The 21,566-nt window shown below is 36.9% G+C and overlaps 1 protein-coding gene across 1 annotated transcript in view; it reads right to left on the reverse strand.

Moving 5' to 3' along the window:
- Nucleotides 1-486: 486 nt before the first annotated feature.
- SPATA16 (spermatogenesis associated 16) overlaps nucleotides 487-21,566 on the reverse strand; it is a 225,834-nt gene continuing 204,754 nt past the window's right edge. Inside the window, exon 10 of the mRNA XM_032630867.1 lies at nucleotides 487-804. Within this exon, the coding sequence (XP_032486758.1) occupies nucleotides 613-804 (192 nt within the window). The 3' untranslated portion in view covers nucleotides 487-612. The remainder of the gene's footprint in view (nucleotides 805-21,566) is intronic.

The raw sequence follows: 21,566 nt of genomic DNA on the forward strand, positions 1-21,566 counted from the left end.
TTAAAATTTACATTTTCTTGTTTATTTTACTCTGTATATGGATCCCATCTTCTTACTCTATCTTCAGACCTCCTTGTTGTTAACTGAGGTCTTGAGTAATGGCTCTTGACTCATTATCTTGTCAAATATATGCATTTGTGTTGAGTCATTTAAGGGGAGGGGATATGAAGGATCCAGAGGAAAGAATACAGATGTTAGTGAAATAACTGATGATATCAGCCATACCACGTAGGGCTATCTCTATAAGGATTGAGAAAGTATATTATCCATTTTATAATTTAAAAAATCTACATTTATATTATCCATATCTGTATATGGTATGTGACTAATCCTTAGTGAATACACATGAATATGCACATATACTGTAAGTGAACTTGGGTAGACCTGGTGTACTTTAGTCAACGTTGAAAGAGCAAGACAGGTGAAAGAGGCGGCAATGGTTGCTTTATAAGCTGTTTAACTAAGTAAGACGAATTTGAGCAAGAGTCAGGCCAAACTTGCTGAGAACATTTATTGCTGCCAGTTGAGATTAACGAAGCGTAGACCCTCTTTGCCAAGAGGGGCACCACCTCATTTCTTTTGGCGTAGGCCTTTGTTGCTGGGCTGTCACAGTCAGGCTGGCGAGATGCCATTGGCCCTTTTTCTGGAACGTCTCGGTGGTGTTGCCTGCTCTCCAGTGACTAGCTTTTGCTGCACAGTTTGAAGCTGCTTCATTTTTGTTTTTTGCCTTCGAGCAGTTCTCTGTTTTTTAGTTTTTAAGAAACTATCCTCTAATTGGTATAGAAAGTCTTCAATTCGTCCAACCTAGAAGAAATAAACAGATACAACAAGATTCATTGTTGTTTCCCCAGGTTTTGTGTACTTAGGAAAATGGTGAGGAACTTAAAAGTAAACGGCACATACAGGTCCATGTTGGAACAGGACTGGCGGAGACAGACACAATTAAGTGTAAAAGCCCCCTTTTTGTTTTAATTTCAGGGTCCTTTGTTTTACCAACGTGAAGCAGACATGCAGGAATTTGCTTTACCACTCAGTGGTAATGAGTGGTATCCCCATATTGGGGATGGGACTGGGGATTATCATCACCTGCTGTCTTTACTGGTCAGTAGAACCAGGGATTTCGAAAAGGAATAAATGGTGAAAAATCATTCAATTTTCTGAAAGAATAATGAAACAAAATCTACTCCCCTCAAAACCAGAGATTCTAGCACTGGTATACCCCAGGCCACCTTGGGAGAAAAATGAATATTCCACATTGTCTTAGCAAGAGCCATTTCTCTTTTAAATCAAAAGTTGAAATAAAATAAGATAAAATAACGATATACAAAACAATAGTTCTTAGAAATAAATTATTTGTCTTTCTCCAAAGAAAACTTATCATTATTCAGTGACAGTTGGTTGAATGTATTATACTATTTGTCAGAGTAAAACAGTTTACATATCTGCTGAGTTGGGCTTTCATGATGAAAAACAATTCATACTTAACCCTGATTCCCAAGACCTGCATATTGTATTAGTCTAAAATCACTCACTGAAGAACCTGTTGTCGTAAAGTTAGCTCAAAGCTAGAGCACTTACTCTTCAAGGTATATTAACGTATTGTCTACTTAAGATAAAAGCGCTTACAAGTTCAATTTTCCAGTTTTGAGCTCTACTTTTAAATCACTTGATTCATCATTCAGAGTAATAGCCAAAAGATAATTCAGGTTGTCAAAAAGAGAGTAATAAATGGTAGCACTCATTTATATGTTAGAGTTAGGTCTTATATCACACAAGGTGATGAAAACTGTCCATTGGTTTCCTTAAGAAAATAAGATAATTTATTTATGTGAAAACAATTCTTTTTGAAAACCTAAAATTACTTCAGGTAAATTTTTCCAAAAGTACATATTTACGATACCTGATTATTGCAGCAATCATCAAAATGATTTGACAGAATATTTTTGGATCCTGTTGTGAAGTCAATGCATTATTCTAGGTATTCCATCCACTTTTACTATCCAACTTACACCAAAACCATAAGTAAAAAATTAACACAGAGCACAGTCAAAATAAACACGATGGATAGCACTTTACTGTTGCTTCGATAGAGTTGATTACTCACTCATGTTATTTGTGCTGAAAATGTATGGTTTAAGTCAAAGCTCTTTACAGTGATAATGTTTGCAGTTAGTCCAAATACAGTTACAATTACAACCCTAATGCAGCAAGAAGAGCTTCCTTCAATGATACAGAAAAATAATTGTTTTAAAATATCCATTAGGTGGCTGCTATCTTTTTTAAAGATTGTGTTTATTAAGAGCAGTGTTGACTAACTGGTTTGCCTTTCATTAAAAAAGGCAAAGAAGAAACACAAGCTATATCATTGGAATAGAGAGTACTGCTGAATTAAACTGGGAGGTCTAGAGTACAGACTATGTACATGTCTCACCTGGCCTAGGTGTTCACCTCCTGCCTGGTCTGTCTACATGCTATCCTTTTAACCCATTCTCCTAAGAATACTGGAATGATCTTTTTAAAATGTATATCTGGTCACATTTCCCCCTGCTTAAAATGCCTAAGTGGATTCCCAAGCTCTTAACATGATCTACACAGCTCTGGGTGATCTGGTTACACTTCTGTCTCTAATTCTGTCTCCTGGCACTACATTTGCCTTAGCCCTGTGGTACATCTCTCAGTTTTCTAAACACAACCGTGCAGCATTCTCTGCACCCTTGATCTTCCTAATTCTATGTCCTCTGATGGAATACTCCCATTGGAACCCTTACATATCCTCTGGATTTCAGGTTCAACATCAGTGCCTCAGGGACATACTTCTTGATAACCCAGACCAGTTTGGGGCTTTCAGTAACATATTCCCACAGCAGCCGATTCATCTCTTTGCATATTGTAAGTTTTTACTTAATTGTTTATAATGATTTATATAATATCTATCTTCCCATCTGGGCTTGCTCCATAAGGCAGGCAGCTAGGTCCATGGTGTTCACTATTCCCAATAACTAGAATATGGTAGACCCTCAACAATCCTACTCTCTGATAATAGAGCTGAAGACATCAGTGTGTTCAGAAACCAATGTGTTTTTCCATACTCAAAGTGATGACTGGTATGAAGCATATCAGAAGGCTTTCTTTTCTCTTAAAGATTAATCACTTTCATATCCCATCATTCTATTACCATTGTTTAGCTTTGAGTCTAGGCAAGGTAATAACAAGGTGTGGTCTCCATACTTGAAACAGCCAAAAGTAGAAAGGGCACTGGGAAAGGAGTCAGGAGTGTTGAGTTCTGTTCTTGGCCTGGCTTATAATCTTGATCTGTGACACCAGAAAAGTCACTGGCCTTTCTGAGCTTCAGTTTTCACCAGCCTTCAGTAAAGAAAGGGTTAGCCCGGATAATTTCCAAGGACACACCACGCCAAAAAATTCCATGACTTGTACTCACATCAGATTTAAGTTTGTCCAGTCTTAAGATGTGCCCTTATAATTTTCAAACCAGAGGTTATTCTCTTAGATTATACTATTAGATGAATGACAGAACATGCAGTAAAGTAAGTCAGTTTTAGCTTCTGTAGTTACTGAAGTGTAGGAGAGCTGCAACATGTTTTTAGTAAAGCTGGTTCTTTATTTTCTTTTTTTAAGTCAAGGAAAGAAAAATGATGGTTGAAGAGAAAATAGATTCATATAACTAAGAAGAACAGATTGCAAATGATAGAAATTTCTATAAAGCCCTTAGGGAAATAAAACACAAAGAAATATGTAAGGAAGGAAATGAGCCAGTTTTTGGAGCAGAGGCCTTATTAGACCTTCTTTGTAGTATAGGGTCTACTTGCTTAACTATATCAGATAGTCTCCTTGGTCATTCTGGGTCTAATTTTCCCATTTGCAAAATGGGCAGATAACATTTTCTTGTCTATCTGTGTGCCAGTGCTGACTTGGCATTACTGAGATGTGAATATCAGACCAAATGAGTTTGTAGAGAATTTGGGGATTCTGGATAATTGAGGGGAACTGAAGTTCTCAGTAAAAGGGCAGATTCTCACCTATCATATGGTTGTCAATCTTAATCCTCATCAAAGAGTTAGGAAATTGTTATCGACTAATTTCTGAGGATTTTAAAATTCTTAGGCACAAAAGTCTGTCAGTCATGACTTACTGTGGAGTCAAAAGTTCAGAACAAAGATGACTTTGAAACCACAAAAGAGAAGACAGCCTGAGAAGTACAGGAGATTTCAAAGTTGAAATTCTAACAGTACAAAAACAAATAATACCAATTAAGAAGAAATGTGGAGGTAACTAAACAGACCAATATGTATTATAGGAAAATTTCTAATCAGCTCAGATCTCAAAGGAAGTACTTTCATTCTTTCATGAAAATATTTATTAAACATCTACTGTGTACAATATTTGGCACTGTACTAAGGTGATAAGCAAAAATATCGAGATGGTTGTTTATGAGGAACTCATTCATGTAGGAGAGGCCGTTGATGAAAACATGATTGCAACAAAGCATGCGTGTTTATATAAGAATTATGTACAAAAAGTTGTGTTAGCAAAAATGTCAGAACAGTGAGTTCTATCTGAAGGAATGTGGAGGTGTATTGGAGGTGATAGGAGCTGGGTCTTTGCCAGGACAAGAAACTCATTCCAGACAGAGGAAATGGCATCCAAAAAAGCAAGGTTGTGAAAGAACATGGGCTATTTGATAGGGGTGGGCCACATAGCATAGATGTGGCCATGGGGGAACAGAGAGTAGAGATATACACAGCAGGAAATATAGATTGGGGTCAGCTTATAAAACGTTGAAAAATACTTAGCTATGTGGTTAGGAAGATAAATCTGGTGCATTGTTTGGGGTGGAATGCAGCCAGGGAGACTAGAAGCAGGTGGATCATTTAGGGCCCAGTGCAGTATGATATGAAAAATACTATTGGGGCCTGCATCAAGGATTTAAGAGATGTTTGGGAAGTAAGAGCTATAGTCTTGATGAAAAATTCTGTGTTGGGGTTAGAAGGCAAGCAGAATTAGTAATGACTCTGAAGTTTCTCATTTGAGACATTGATGGTATCTTAATGAGGTAAGGAATAAAATTCAATGAACAGTTTTAGGGAAAAAGGATGAGTTTGATTAGTGAGAAATATAAGAGGTAGAAAAAGGTCCCATAATCAGGAATGTGTTAAAAAAACTGGACCTATAATAATAGCCTAGTACTAGGCTAAAAGTCAGAATGATGAAAACTCCTAATAGAAAAGAAAAAACAACCCACTATTTTGTAGTTTACCATGTGAAAAGCATTTTGGCAGTTAAACAGTCCTAAGAAAGACAAACAAAAAATGACGCTTTCAGTTATTCAGAACAAAAAGGTGGTCATGGCAGAGAGACAGCCTGCTGGGTCAAAGTCAGATATATCTGGGTGGGAATCCCAGCTCCAGCATGTTCTTCGTGGCTTTTGGGCAAACTTATTTAATTTCTTGGAACGAAAGTTTCTTCATTGTCAATTGCTTCACAGGGTCCTAATGAGATTAAATTAAACAATTTATGTGAAGTATTTGCATAGGTTTAAATTGCTATTATTTAGTGGTAGTATTAATACTTGAATCTGGAAGTGTATGCCCAGTAAATAGAAAAAAATACAAATAAATAAAACATACCTATAAAAGTGAAATAAAATTAAAAGCTAAACAACTTTATCTAATAGTTCTTGTGTTTTTGACCTCCACTCTGTGGAGGTTGCTGCCTCAGTAACTGTGCTAAGTGTAGGTGTTTGACATACTTTAAAGTCTTGTGATTAGGTCTCAAAATTCCACTATATAACAGACAAAATTAAGAGGGGGCAGAGAAAGGAGTGGGAAGATATGAGTTTCTGATATTACATATTAGCTGCAAATTCAATGTAAATCAGCAGTATTCCCTGGTTACCCAAAACTGATCTGATTATAGACTACAATATTTAAAATGTGTCTCAAAGGGGGCAATAGTTTTTCCCTTTTCTGGTCAGGTCCTGTTTCATATGGGCTATCATGCTCGGTTCTGGGTATGTCCAGGGTCTTAACTCCAATTTGTATGATGAAACATTGGAGGATCTGGAGGTGTTTACTGGGGAGAAGAGAATACATAACAGGAATCTGTGATCTCTTTAGGTATATCAACATTGTTATGTGAAGGGGTGATGAATTTGTTTTGTGTTAGTTTATACATTTGAAAGAGTACTATCTAGAATTACCAGTTTGATTCTCAGTTCTTTCACTGGTGATGTGACTTAAATTCTGAACTTTAATTTTCTCATCTCTAGTGGAAATAACAAATTAATAACCAGAGTCTATTTACAGGTTTTTTGTGAGGATTAAATGTCTTGATGTTTGTGGAAAGCTCTTCATAAATGTCTAAGTCCTCTACAAGGATTATAATAGCACATTGTGTAGTGCCTGGTGGTTTCATAATAGGTTCTCAATAAATATTTGTTGAAGTGATAAACAGCTAAATGAGTAGTTAAATGAATAAAAAAGTAGATATTATATTTTCACAACTGTATAAAAAATGGAAGGGGTTTTAGGGTAAGGTATAGTGACCCTCATCACCAGAGACTGGAAATCAAACATTAGATGACTTTTTTGGCAGGTAGGAATTATTTGGGTCATGTGTGAGCTGAGGGTTGGATTAAAGAAGCTTTTAACATCCATTCCAACTTTAAGGTACTACTTTAATGATGTTTAGTTTGGCCTGGATTCACTGTATAGAAATGTGCTCAGTGGAAGAAGGACCCATTGCAATTTGCCTTGTACCACATTGGAGAAGCACTATGGAAATGAGAGGGATCCAACCACTTCTGTTGTTGTAGTTTTGTATATAAAGAAAGGTATCGAACTGGTTGATATAAACCCCCATGGATACTAGGGTTCTCAGTACTTCGTTGTATTTTACTTATAAAATGATCATATCTATAAGACCTATATCTTTTTCTCCAGATGTATCAATATTTTGTCTTGCATCCAAAGGACCCCTATTACGGATTAGCTTAACACTAGAAGGTAGTTTATAGCACACTTTCTTTCTTACCCTATTAACTGCTTCAGATTATTCAATCATCAGATTATTCGTTTTCTCAGTTAATGATTTTTTTAGCGTATCGAAACTTAAGATTTTTCTACTAGATTCCAGGATAAAATGCAACGTTTTTACAGATTAAAATGTTTTCCCACATAAAACCACTTCATAGTCACTTTCCGTATAGGCGTGATAAAAACGTACTTGAATATTTTCTCCAGTAGTCTTTTACTATAAAATTGGTTTGTATCTTTTGTGTAGGTGGGAAGTATGGGGATGCTCTGAGGTCAGGAGATCCTCTGTTCACTTGAGAGCTTTCTTGTGAAGGAGGATTGCTACTGACTCACTCTCGTTTTGTGGGGCTGACTGTGGCTTCATTTGCACATTGATCCAACCTATTTTCATTTGGTAATTGAAGGCATGTGAGCCAGAGGTGAAAGCAATAGTACCAGTTTCCATTCTTTATGCAAAGGCTGGCCATGAGACCAAGGGCATTGCTGGGGGAGAAACTGAGTTTTAGAACATAGAGAGTTAGAAATGGGGACAAACTAAGGAAAAAAATGACAAGAAGCTCAACACAAGCAAAGCTGATAAGAGATGATAACAGAAAGGGACACACAGCCATGGCCTAATAGAGCCTTGGAAGGGGAGTCATTCAGATGGGGTGAGGGGGAGGAGAGTCACCGTGAAGATCTGGGTGGCCCTTTCCCTCCCAGAGTCATTTAAAATGAAACACTACTGGGATGAGTTGAATTTCGTTCCCTCGAAATTCCTGTGTTGAGGTCTTAACCCCCAGTATTTCAGGATGTACCCTTATTTGGAGATAGGGTTTTTATAGAGACCATCAAGTTAAAATGAGGTCTTTAGGGTGGGCCTTAACCCCAAATGACTGGATAACGGGATATTTGGACCCAGTCACTCACACAGGAAGACTAACTTATGAAGATGAAGGCAGTGGTTGAGGTGATGCTCCTACAGCCAAGGTATGATAAAGATTGCCAGCAAACCACCAGAAACGAGGGGAGAGGCATGGAACTGATTCTTCCTCACAGCCCTCAGAAGGTACCAACCCTGCTGACACTTTGAATTTGGACTATCAACCTTCAGAACTGTGATGATAAACTGTTGTTCAAGCCACTCAGTGTGTGGTACTTTGTTACAGCAGTCTTAGCAAATTAATACAGCTATAGACAGTCCCTGACTTATGATGGTTCGACTCAGAATTTTTCAACTTTATGATGATGCAAAAACGATATGCATTCAGTAGAGACCGGATTTTGAATTTTGGTCTTTTCCTGGGCTAGCAGTATGGGGTCTGATACTCCTGTGATGCTGGACAGCCGCAGTGAGCTGCAGCTCCCTGTCAGCCCTGTGACCCGAGGGTAAACAACCCATACACTTACAACCATCCTGTCCCCATACAACCATCCTAGTTTTCACTTTCAGTACAGTATTCAGTACCGTAAATTACATGAGCTACTCAATACTTATTATAAAATAGGCTTTGTGTTAGATGATCTTGCCCAACTGTAGGCTAATTTCAGTGTTCTGAGCACATTTAAGGTAGGCTAGGCTAAGCTATGATGTTCAGAAGGTTAGATGTATTAAATAATTTCCAACTTACAGTATTTTAAATTTATGATGAGTTTATTGAAATGTAACCCCAGTGTAAGTTGAGGAGATCTGTACTAAGCCATATAGCTCAATTAAGTTCTAATTTTCCCCTCATACATAACTTTGATAATTTCTACCTTTCACTTTTCCTGTCGGTTGATGCTCCCTACTTTGTTGGTGTCCCCTGCACAGGCTTAGTGTATACCTTGGGAAACAGTGTAGTTTCTTTCCAATAATGGCAATTAGAGGAGGTTGATCTCAAACATAAATGCATGGGTAAATTACGCAGAGAAGGAAGACACTGGGCTTGAAATGGGACTTCCTATTGGATTTCATGTAGTCTGGATTTAGGAGAGAAGATTAGGTATGTTTGTACATGTTCATGCATCAGGAATTGGGTGCACAAAGGATTTTTTTTTTAAATAAAGCTTTTAAAGATGTCTTCTAAGAAGACAAAAGATAGATGAAATAAGAATTGGATCCTCAGGAATAAATATCATGTTTCTCTGACTGTAGTGGTGGTTACAGAACGAGGATGTTTTTCCAGGGGTTAGCAGTGTGGACCACAGTGGATTTGATAACATTAGTTTCCTTGCTCTGTTCTAGTTTAGTTTCCAGACCAAATGCTTTTAAATATTTATCATCCAAAATGGTTTGAATTTTAATTCTTATTAGAATGACAATTCAAACAGGCTTGAAATTAATTTCTAAAATAAACTTAGTTTCTGAAACAGAGTTGTTTCTGCTATTCATAGTATAGCAGTTTCCTTCAGCTTTTGGCTAGCATTCAAATAGGCAAACAAGCCTCATATTTCTCCATTTAAATTTAGTGAATTTTGTATGTTAGTTGGTATTTTAGTCATAAAAAAGTACAATGTGGAAATCTAAGTCATCTACCTGTGATATGTTACAAAATGTGCAAAAAACTTCCAGCTAAACTGTATTACCAAGTCCTAATTGAAAATTCCCATAATGATAGCACTTTAAAGAAATTATGTTTAGTATACAGTTAAAGCGCAATTATGAAACCTCGCTATCACTTCGTTCATGAAACAATGTATCATGGCTTTTTAAAATTTTAGTTTTGGGGATTTCCCTGGTGTTCCAGTGGTAAAGAATCCGCCTTCCAATGCAGGGGATGCAGGTTCGACCCCTGGTGGGGGAACTAAGATCCCACATGCCGTGGGGCAACTAAGCCTGTGCGCCACAACTACTGAGCTCTTGAGCCTCAACTAGAGAGCCCATGTGCCACAAAGTACAGAGACCACGTGCCCTGGAGCCCGCGCCATAACTAGAGAAGAGAAAACCCGCACGCCACAACTAGAGAGAAGCCCGCGCGCTTCAGTGAAGAGGCTGTGTCCCCCAACGAGTGCCGCAACGAAAGATCCCATGTGCTGCAAGGAAGATCTTGTGTGCTGCAACGAAGAACCAACACAGCCAAATAAATAAATATTTTAAAAAATAAAATAAAATTTTATTTTTCCACATTGAATGGCATAATTTATTTGGAGGTTTGAGTATATATTTTTTAAACTTTTTATTTTGAGATAATTGCAGATTCACATGCATCAGTAAGAAGTAATACAGGAAGAATCTGTGTATTCTTTATCAGTTTGCCCTAATGGTAACATCTTGCAAAACTGTGGTAGAATATTACAGCCAGGATATTAACACTGGTACAGTCAAGATATAGAACAGTTCCATCACCACAAGATCTCTTGTGTTGCCCTTTTATAACCACACCCACTTTCCTCCTGGCTCCACCTCCTTAACCCCTGGCAACCACTAATCTGTTGTCCATTTCTGTAATTTTTTCATTTTAAGAAGATTATATAAATGGAATCATATAGTATATAACTCCATTATTCTCTGGGGATTTATTCAGTTTGTTGTGTGTATCAACAGTTTGTTCCTTTTTATTGCTGAGTAGTATTCCATGGTATGGATGCACCACAGTTTAATGATTCACTCTTTGAAGGATATCTAGATTACTTCCAATTTTTGGCTATTATAAATTAAGTTGCTATGAACATTTGTATACAGGTTTTTGTGTGAACATTAGACTTCATTTCCCTGGGATAAATAAATGCTCAGGAGTATAATTGCTGAGTCATTTGTTAGTTGCATAATTAGTTTTTTAAAGAAACTGTCATATTGTTTTCCTCAGTGGCTGTATTGTTTTACATTCCCACGGGCAATGTGTGAGTGACCCAATTTCTCTGCATTCACACCAGCATTTAATGCTGCTACTAATTTTTAGCCATTTTGATAGGTGTGGAGTGATTTATCGCATTGAGGTTTTAATTTGCATTTCCCTAATAGCTAATGATATTGAATATGTTTTAATGTGCTTATTTGACATTCTCTTTGGTGAAATGTCTGTTCATGTCTTTTCCCCACTTTCAAATTGAATTAACTTTTTAAATTTTTACTGTTGAATTTTGAGAGTTCTTTATAAATCGAAATACTTGTCTTTTTTTGGGCATGTGGTTTGCAAATATTTTCTGTCATTCTGTAACTTGTCTCTTCATCCTTTTAAACAGAATCTTTCACAGAGTAAAAGTTCTCAATTTTGATGAAGTCTAATTTATCAATTAGATTTTTAGGGATCATACTTTTGGTGTCACATCTAAGAATGCTTTGCATAGACTAAGATTCCAAAGATTTTCTCCTATGTTTTTTTTCTAAAAGTTTTACATTTTGAGTCAATATTTGTATCAAGTGTCAGACTTAGGTCAAATTTTTTGTTTGTTTTTTGGTTTGTTTTCACCTATGGATGTACAAATACTCTTGCACCATTTATTGAAAAGCCTATCTTTGCTTTATTGAATTGCTTTTGTGCCTTTATAAAAAAATCAATTGAGCATATTTATGTGAATTTACTTACGGTTTTCAATTTTGTTTCATTGATCTTTGTGTCTACATTCCACTAATACCACAAAGTCTTAATTACTGTAGCTATATAAAAAGTTTTGAAATCCGGTAGACTGATTCCTTTCAGTTCACTCTTTTTCTAAAGTGTCTTAGCTATTCTGTTTACTGTGGCTTTCCATAAATTTTAAAATAGTCTTGTCTTTATGAAAATTCTTACAGAGATTTTAATAGGAATTGCATTAAATCATCAATTTTGAGAGATTGATGTCTATACTATGTTGAGTCTTCCAATCCATGAACACAGCATGGCTCTCCATTTATTTAGATCTTTGCTTTCTTTCGTTACAGTTTCGTAGTTTTCAGTATACAAGCTCTGTATGTTTTTTTTGTTTTTTTGTTTTTTTTTGCCGTACGCGGGCCTCTCACTGTTGTGGCCCCTCCCGTTGTGGAGCACAGGCTCCAGACGCGCAGGCTCAGCGGCCATGGCTCACGGGCCCAGCCGCTCCGTGGCATGTGGGATCTTCCCAGACCGGGGCACGAACCCGTGTCCCCTGCATCGGCAGGCGGACTCTCAACCACTGCGCCACCAGGGGAGCCCCTCTGTGTATGTTTTGTTAGAATTACACCAAAGCATTTCACTTTTTCTGAAATTTGTAAATGGTACTATATTTAACATTTTACTGTCCCTGATTATTGCTAGTATATTGAAATACAATTGAGTTTTGTATGTTTACCTTGTAACCTTAATGAACTCACTTATTTTAAGATTTTTTTTTTGGGGTTTACTTTTTTTTTGTTTTTCTCTGTTGACAATAATACTTACATTATTGACAAAGTTTTATTTTTTCCTTCCTGATATATATGCCTTTTCTTCCTTTCTCTTGCCTTTCTGCAATAGGTGGAATTTCTAACAACAGTGTTGAATAACAGTGCTGAGAGCAGACATCCTTGTCTTGTTCCTGATTTTAGGGAGAAAGCATTCAGTCTTTCACAATTAAGTATGTTAGTTCTAGGATTTTTGTAGATGCTATTTAACAATTTGAGGAGATCCTCTTCTATTTGTAGTTGTCTGAGAGTTTTTATCATGAATGGGTGTTAAGTTTTGTCAATTTTTTAATGCCTCAATTGATATGATTTTGTGACTTTTTTTCCTGTATTTTGTTGATATAGTAGATTACATTGAATTTTAAATATTCAGATAGCTTGTTTGCATCTCTTGAATGAACCTCACTTGGTTATGGCATATAATTCTAATATATTGCTGAATTCTATTTGCTGACATTTTAAAAATTTAAAAAAAGATTTTTACAGGTATATTCATAAGAGATATTAGTTTGCAGGGTTTAGGGGTGTTTTTTTTCCTTTGGTTTTTTTTTTTTGGTACTGTTTTTGTCTGTTTGGTATCAGGTAATACTAACTTTATAGCATGAATTGGAGAGTGCTTCCTTTCTCTTATACTTTTTGAAAGAGATTGTGTGGAACTGGTGTCAAACCAGCTGGGCTTAAAGATTTCTTTTGGGGGAGTTTAAAAATTATGAATTAAATGTCATTAATAGTTACAGAGTGATTCAACTTATTTCATATTGGGTGAGTTATGGTACTTTGTGTTTCTTGAGAAATCGGTACATTTCATCTACATTGTTAAATTTTTATGCGTAGAGTTAGTTGTAGTAGTCCCTTATTATAATTTTGATTTCTGCAGGGTCTGTAGTGATATCCTATTTCATTCCTGATATGGATGATTTTGTCTTCTCTCTTCTTTTCTTCATTAGTCTTACAAGAGGTTTGTAAATTTTACTGATATGTTTAAAGACCAGCTCTTTGTTTCATTGATTTTCTCTATTTTTCTGTTTACCATTTCATTGGTTTCTAGCCTTGCCTTTATTATTTCCTTTTATATTTCTGTTTTGGGTTTATTTTGCTCTTCCTTTACTAGGTTTTTGAGTCAGGGCTTCAATTATTATTTTTTTATTTTTATTTTTTGTAGTGTGTGGGCCTCTCACTGTTGTGGCCTCACCCATTGCGGAGCACAGGCTCTGGACATGCAGGCTCAGCGGCCATGGCTCACGGGCCTAGCTGCTCCGCGGCATGAATCCGTGTCTCCTGCGTTGGCAGGAGGACTCTCAACCACTGTGCCACCAGGGAAGCCCCAGGGCTTCAATTATTGATTTGAGATTTTTTTCCTCTTTTATAACGTATGCATTTGGTGTTCTGAGTTTCTCTTTCAGTGCTGTTTTTGCTGTATCCCACAAAGTTTTATATGTTATAGTTTAATTTTTATTCAATTCAGTGCTGTTTTTGCTGTATCCCACAAAGTTTTATATGTTATATTTTAATTTTTATTCAATTCAGTGTATTTTTTCATTTTCCTTGATACCTCTTTGTTCCATGGACTATTCAAGTATTGAGAACATTTACTGTTATCTTTTTATTATTGATCTCTAGTTTAATTCTGCTGTAGTTGAAGAAAACCTTCCTTAATATTTGTTTTTAAAAATCTGTCAAAGTTTATTTATGGCCCAGGATATGGTCTATTTTGGTATATGTTCTATGGACACTTGAAAAGATGTGTATTCTGCTGTTAGTGGATGGATTATTTTATAAATGTTGGTTAGATCCCATTGGTTGATGGTGTTATTGAGTTCTGATTTTTCTGTTTATTTGTTTTATCAACTGTTGAGAGAGAGGGTTTGAAATCTCCAACTATAATTGTGGACATGTCTGTTTTTCCTTTTAGTCCCTTGAGTTTTTGTTTCATATACTTTGCAGCCCTGTTGTTTGGTGCATACACATTTAGGATTGCTATGTCTTCTTGGTGGACTGATTCTTTTACTATTACATAATGTTTCTCTCTATAATGTCCTCTCTGTCCACTTTCTTTTCTCTGAAGTCTACTTTGTATGATATTGATATAGTCACTACTGTTTTCCTTATATTAATATTTGTATTTACCTTTGATTTTTAGCCTGCCTATGTCATTATATTTGAAGTGAATTTGTAGACAGTATATAGTTGGATTATAATTTTAAATCAATTTTGCCAGTTTGTCTTTTAATTCTTGTATTTAGACCATTTACATTTAATATAATTGTTGGTATGTTAGGACTTAGTTTGTCATTTTATTTTTTGCTTTCTTTTTGTTCTCTTTGGTTTTTGCTTTTTTTTCCTTACCTTCCTATGGATACTTGAACATTTTTTATAATTTCATTTTAATATATTTAGAGTGTTTTTAGTGTATTTTTTGTATAACATATTTAGTAGTTATGGTAGTTAAAGATAACTACCAAACGTAAGGTAGATAGCTAATGGGAAGCAGCCGCATAGCACAGGGAGATCAGCTCCGTGCTTTGTGACCGCCTGGAGGGGTGGGATAGGGAGGGTGGGAGGGAGGGAGATGCAAGAGGGAAGAGATATGGGAACATATGTATATGTTTAACTGATTCACTTTGTTATAAAGCAGAAACGAACACACCATTGTAAAGCAATTATACCCCAATAAAGATGTTAAAAAAAAAATAGATAAGCAGCAAGGATATATTATACAGCACAGAGAAACACAGCCACTGTTTTGTAATAAATTTAAATGGAGTATAATCTATAAATATTGAAAAAAAAAAGAAACCTTGCCTTTTTAAATGTCTCTTTACCTTCCTTCATTTATTTTTTCTCCTTTCTTAGTATATTAGTTATACCTCTTTTTTTTTTTGACTTTTTTTAGTGGTTGACCTAGAGTTTGCAATATACATTCACAACTAATCCAAGTCTACTCTCAAACAACACTATACCACTACACAGGTAGTGTCAGTACTGTATAATAATAAAATAATCCTAATTCCTTTCTCTAGTCCCTTGTATCTTTGCTGTCATTTTATTTATATATAAGCAAACATAAGCATTTGTATTATATATACATATATGTATATTATATATGTATTATATATATTATATATGTACATATATATGTATTATATAAACACACATGCCTAAAACATATACATAAGCATATGTAATTGAATATATTGTTGCTATTATTATTACACATCTTTTCTTGCATGCTGTCTACTTTATCCATTAGAGTTCTTAGTGTATTAATCATTGTTGTGTTAAATTTCTAGTCTGATAATTACAACATCTCTGCCATATCTGCTTCTGATGATTGCTTTGTCTCTTCAAATTGTGTTTTTGGCCTTTTGGTATGTATGCATTGTAAGTTTTTTTTTGTTAGCTGGACATGATGTACTGGGTAAAAGGAACTGCTATAAATAGACCTTTAGTAATGTGGTCCTCAGCTGTGAGGGGAGGGGAAGCATTCTATAGTCCTATGATTATGTTTTAGTCTTTTTTTTTTTTTTTTGCGGTAGGTGGGCCTCTCACTGTTGTGGCCTCTCCCGTTGCGGAGCACAGGCTCCGGACGCGCAGGCTCAGCGGCCATGGCTCACGGGCCCAGCTGCTCCGCGGCGTGTGGGGTCTTCCCGGACCGGGACACGAACCCGCGTCCCCTGCATCGGCAGGCGGACTCTCAACCACTGCGCCACTAGGGAAGCCCCCCCACACCCCAGAGATTTTAATACTCAGAGTTGTTGGCACAGCAATTTATCAGTTATAATTCCGGCTTTCCAACCCCAACACTGGTTCCCATGGCAGTTTCTGCTCACGAGTCTCTGCTCCAGAAAGCCACATCTCCCTGCATTCACCTCTTAGTCTCTCCTTTCTTGGGAGCAGTGATTTGTCCTGTGTTGTCCAGTCTCTTATTTGCCCAAGAAGAGTTATTGATTTTTTCAGTCTGTTCAGCTTTTTACTTGTTTTTAGGGTGCAGTGGTGAATTCCAAGCTCCTTATATGTGGAACTGAAAAACAGAACTCCATGTATATTTAGAATCACATTACACGGTGTTATTATTTTTGCTTGCACCGTTAAACATAATGAAGAGGACAGTCTATTGTTTTTACTCATACTTCTGCTTGCTGTGTTCTTTCAGTTTTCTTGATATTTTACAGTTCTTTCTTGTATTGTTTCCTTTCTATTTAGAGAACTTCCTTCAGGCATTTTTTACCGTAAGTTATCTGACGACAAATTCTCTTAGTTTTCCTTCATCTAAGAATGTCTTGATTTTCTCTTCATTCCTGAAAGATATTTTTGTTCAGTATAGCATTCTGTGTTGACAATTCTTTTCTTTCAATATTTGAAAAATGTGCCACTTATTTTTGGTCCCCATATATTTTACTGAAAAATCCACTGTCATTCAAATTGTTTTTCCCCTATAGTTAGTGAATCATTTCTTTTTTTGCTGCTTTCAAGATCTTTCTTTATCTTTAAGGTTTAAAATTTAGACTATGCTGCATCCTGGTGTGAATTTGAGTTTATCCTGTTTGGAATTCACTCAAATTCTTTTTTTAAAAAAAAATTAATTAATTGATTTATTTTTGGCTGTGTTGAGTCTTCCTTGCTGCTCACAGGCTTTCTCTAGTTGTGGTGAGCAGGGGCTTCTCTTTGTTGCAGTGCATGGGCTTCTTATTGTGGTGGCTTCTCTTGTTGCAGAGCGTGGGCTCTAGGCACGCGGGCTTCAGTAGTTGTGGCTCGCAGGCTCTAGAGCACAGGCTCAGTAGTTGTGGTGCACGGGCTTAGTTGCTCTGTGGCATGTGGGATCTTCCCGGACCATGGCTCGAACCTGTGTCCCTTGCATTGGCAGGCGGATTCTTAACCACTGTGCCACCAGGGAAGCCCCTCAAATTCTTGAATCTATAGTTTTCTGTCTTTTGCCAAATTATGGAGGTTTTCAGCTATTATTTCTTTGGGTACTTTTTCATTCCTGTCCATTTTCTCCGGTCCTAAACAAAAAATATTAGATTTTTTGTTTTAGACTCACAGCTCCTTGAGGATCTTTTCATTTTTTTTTTCAGTCTATTTTCTCTATTGTTCCAATTGGATAATTTATACTGTCTTATTGTCAATTCATTGATTCTTTCCTCTTTCCCATTCATTCTGATGTTGAGCCCCTCCATTGAGTTTCTTATTTTGGTTATTATATTTTGCAGTTCTAAAATTTCTATTTGGTTCTTCTTAGGTCTTCTGTTTCTTTGCTGAGATTCTCTATTTTTTTATTGAAGTATAGTTGATTTACAATATTATATTAGTCTCAGGTATACAATGTAGTGATTTGAAATTTTTATGGATTATACTTCATTTATACTATAAACTATTAGCTATATTCCCTGTGCTGTACAATATATCACTGTAGCGTATTTTATACGTAGTAGTTTGTACCTGTTAATCCCCTACCTCTATCTGCCCCTCCCCCCTTCCCTTTAGTATGTTTTCTATGAGTTTGTTTCTTTTTTGTTATATTCATTTGTTTTGTGTTTTAGATTCCACATATAAATGATAACAGACTATTTGTCTTTCTCTGACATTTCACTAAGCATAATACTCTCTAGGTCCATCCACGTTATTGTAAATGGCAAAATTTCATTCTTTTTGATGGCTGAGTGGTATTCCATTGTTTGTGTATATATTTATACACACATGCACACACACACACACACACACACACCATATCTTTCTTATCCATTCATCTGTTGATGGGCACTTAGGTTGCTTCCATATTTTGGCTATTGTAAATAATGCTGCTATGAACATTGGGATGCAGGTATCTTTTCAAATTAGTGTTTTCGTTTTTTGGGATCTATACCCAGAAGAATGGAATTGCTGTATCATATAGCAGTTCTACTTTTAGTTTTTTGAGGAACTTCCCTGCTGTTTTCCATAGTGGTTGCACCAGTTTACATTCCCACCAACAGTGTACAAGGATCCCCTTTTCTCCACACCTCACCAACACTGAACACATATTTGTGTTCAAAAAGAACACAAATAACATTCTGACAGGTGTGAAGTGATATCTCATTGTGGTTTTGATTTGCATTTCCCTGATGATTAGTGATGTTGAGCATCTTTCCATGTGCTTGTTGGCCATCTGTATGTCTTCTTTGGAAAATGTCTATTCATGTCTTCTGCCCATTTCTTAATCAGGTATTTTTTAATATTAAGTTGTATGATCTGTTTATATATTTTGGATATTAACCTGTTATCAGTTATATTATTTGCAAATATGTTTCACTTATTCAGTAGGTTGCCTTTTTGTTTTGTTGATGGTTTCCTTTGCTGTGCAAAAGCTTTTAAGTTTAATTAGGTCCCATTTGTTTAGTTTTGCTTTTGCTTCCTTTGGCTTAGGAGACAGATCCAAAAACATATTGCTACAATTTATGTCAAAGAATATTCTGCCTATGTTTTCTTCTAGAAGATTTGTGCTTTCCAGTCTTATATTTGGGTCTTTAATCTATTTTGAGTTTATTTTTGTATATTGTGTGAGAAAATGTTCTAATTACATTGTTTCACATGTAGCTGTTCCAGTTTTCCCAGCACCACTTTTTAAAAATTATTTTTAAAATTTTTATTGAAATATAGTTGATTTACAATGTTGTGTTAGTTTCAGATGTAAAGCAAAGTGATTCAGTTGTACATATATATGTATAACTTTCAGATTCTTTTCCATTATAGCTTATTGCAAGATACTGAGTATTGTTCCTTGTGCTGTACAGTAGGTTCTTATTGGTTATCTATTTTATATATAGTAGTGTGTATATTGTATTTTTATTTTATTTTATTTTTTTTGTGGTATGTGGGCCTCTTACTGTTGTGGCCTCTCCCATTGCGGAGCACAGCCTCCGGATGCGCAGGCTCAGCGGCCATCTGACTTACTTCACTTATTATGATAATCGCTAGGTCCATCCATGCTGCTGAAAGTGGCGTTATTTCTTTTTTATGGCTGAGTAATATTCCATTGTGGAGATATATATATATATATATATATATATATATATATATATATATATCCCCCACATCTTTATCCATTCATCTATTGATGGACACTTAGGTCACTGCCATGTCTTGGCTATTGTAAATAGTGCTGCAGTGAACATTGGGGTGCATGTGTCTTTTTGAAGTATGGTTTTCTCCAGATATATGCTCAGGAGTAGGATTGCTGGATCATATGTTAACTCTGTTTTTAGTTTTTTAAGGAACCTCCATACTGTTCTCCCTAGTGGCTGCACCAATTTACATTCCCACCAGCATTGTAGGAGCGTTCCCATTTCTCACACCCTCTCCAGCATTTATTATTTCTAGACTGTTTGATGATGGCCATTCTGACCGGTGTGATGTGGTATATCATTGCAGTTTTCATTTGCATTTTCTAATAATTAGCGATGTTGAGCATCATTTCATGTGCCTATTGGCCATCTGCATGTCTTCTTTGGAGAAATGTCTATTTAGATTTTCTGCCCAATTTTGGATTGGGTTGTTTGTTTTTTTGATATTGAGCTGTATGAGCTGTCTGTATATTTTGGAAATTAACCACTTGTTGGTTCCATTGTTTGCAAATATTTTCTTCCATTCTGTAGGTTCTCTTTTCCTTTGTTGATGATTTCCTTTGCTTGTTATTTATTAAGTCCCAATTTTTCTGGCTGTGTTCTTGTTTCTTTCTGACTCTTTAGAAGAGTGCTCTGCTAGTTCCTTCTCTTATTATCTTCTTGCTCTCAAAGGAAGATTAATAAAAGGAAGTCATCTTTAGAACAGTGGCTGGCTCTCTGTGCCAGACACATTGAGGAACATGTGAGTCAAGGGTGAGGGTAGTCTTGACTCCAAATCCAGATAGTAGCTCCTTAGACATCGTACCAGGGATGTGGAATGGGTGTCTCCTTGGGTGTCAACCTCAGTCTCTCAGGGGTGGCTGATGGGCTGGAGGACTTGGGAGCTTAAAGCTCAAATCAAATCAGCTGGGTCCAAGCCCAGATCCCATTTCTAGGGCAAGTGGTGGTGGTTATTTAGGAGACTGGAGAGATGCAGGAAGCAGAGGACAGCTGAGTGGGGGAGCTGACAAGCCTGAATGGCAGTGTGCATATCCTTCACTTGCTGAAGCCTCCATGGACTGCGACCCATGGAGATGTTGCCGCCATGAGGTCGCAGAGGCGGGGATGGGGGGAGGGGTTCACCGCTGCCTCAAGGCCTGGGCCCAGCTGGTGGGTGGCTGTGGTGAGGGCTCTGGGGCTCCATGGGACACAGCCCTCAGCCTGTCCCCAGACACCCAGCTCACCTGCTGGCGCCAAGGCCAGGTGGCCTGGAGGGCCTGGGGAGAAGGCCACAGTTGGCCTCTCACCCTGCTCTCTGCCACGGGGACCCCCAGCACCACTTACTGAAGAGACTTTCTATTCCCCATTGTATATTCTTGCCTCCTTTGTCATAGATTAATTGATCATAAGTGTGTGGGTTTATTTATGGGCTCTCTTTTCTGTTCCATTGATCTATGTGTCTATTTTTGTTCCAGTACCATACCATTTTGATTACTATAGCTTTGTAGTATAATCTGATGTCATATTTTAAAATTTGGTTTAAGGTGTCTCTAATTGCTCATTAGAACGTTTTTATGGTGGCTGCTTTAAAATCTTTGTCAGATAATTATAATAGCTCTAACATCTTTGTGTTAGCATCAGTTGATTGTCTTTTATTATTCGGTTTGAGATCTTCCTGTTTCTTGGTATGATGCATGACCTTTGATTGAAATCTGTACATTTGGGGTATTAATGTTATGAGAGTCTGGATCTTATTTAAGCCTTCTGCTTTAGCTGGGTTTTCTGACACTGCTATGGCAAGAGGTGGGAGGGACATTGCCTCATTACTGCCAGGTGGGGATAGAAGGTCAGGTTCCACTCTCAGCCTCCATTGACACTTGAGGGAGGGGTTCCTCATTACTTCTGGCTTGGCATGAGCATTCAAGCTCCTCGCTAGGTTTCCACTGATACCTCTCCAGCAGTACCTCATCACTGCTCCCCATGTGACCTCCACTGACATCACATTGAGGAGGCAGGCTCATGACTGTTGGTGGGTGGTGAAAATTCTGACCATCTACTAGGCCTCCTCTGACACCACACCCAGTGGGGACGAATATCTAGGCTCCCTATTTAGTTTCTTTGACACCACCCTTTTCA

The sequence above is a fragment of the Phocoena sinus genome, chromosome 4 (assembly GCF_008692025.1).
Source record: "Phocoena sinus isolate mPhoSin1 chromosome 4, mPhoSin1.pri, whole genome shotgun sequence".
NCBI lineage: Eukaryota > Metazoa > Chordata > Mammalia > Artiodactyla > Phocoenidae > Phocoena > Phocoena sinus.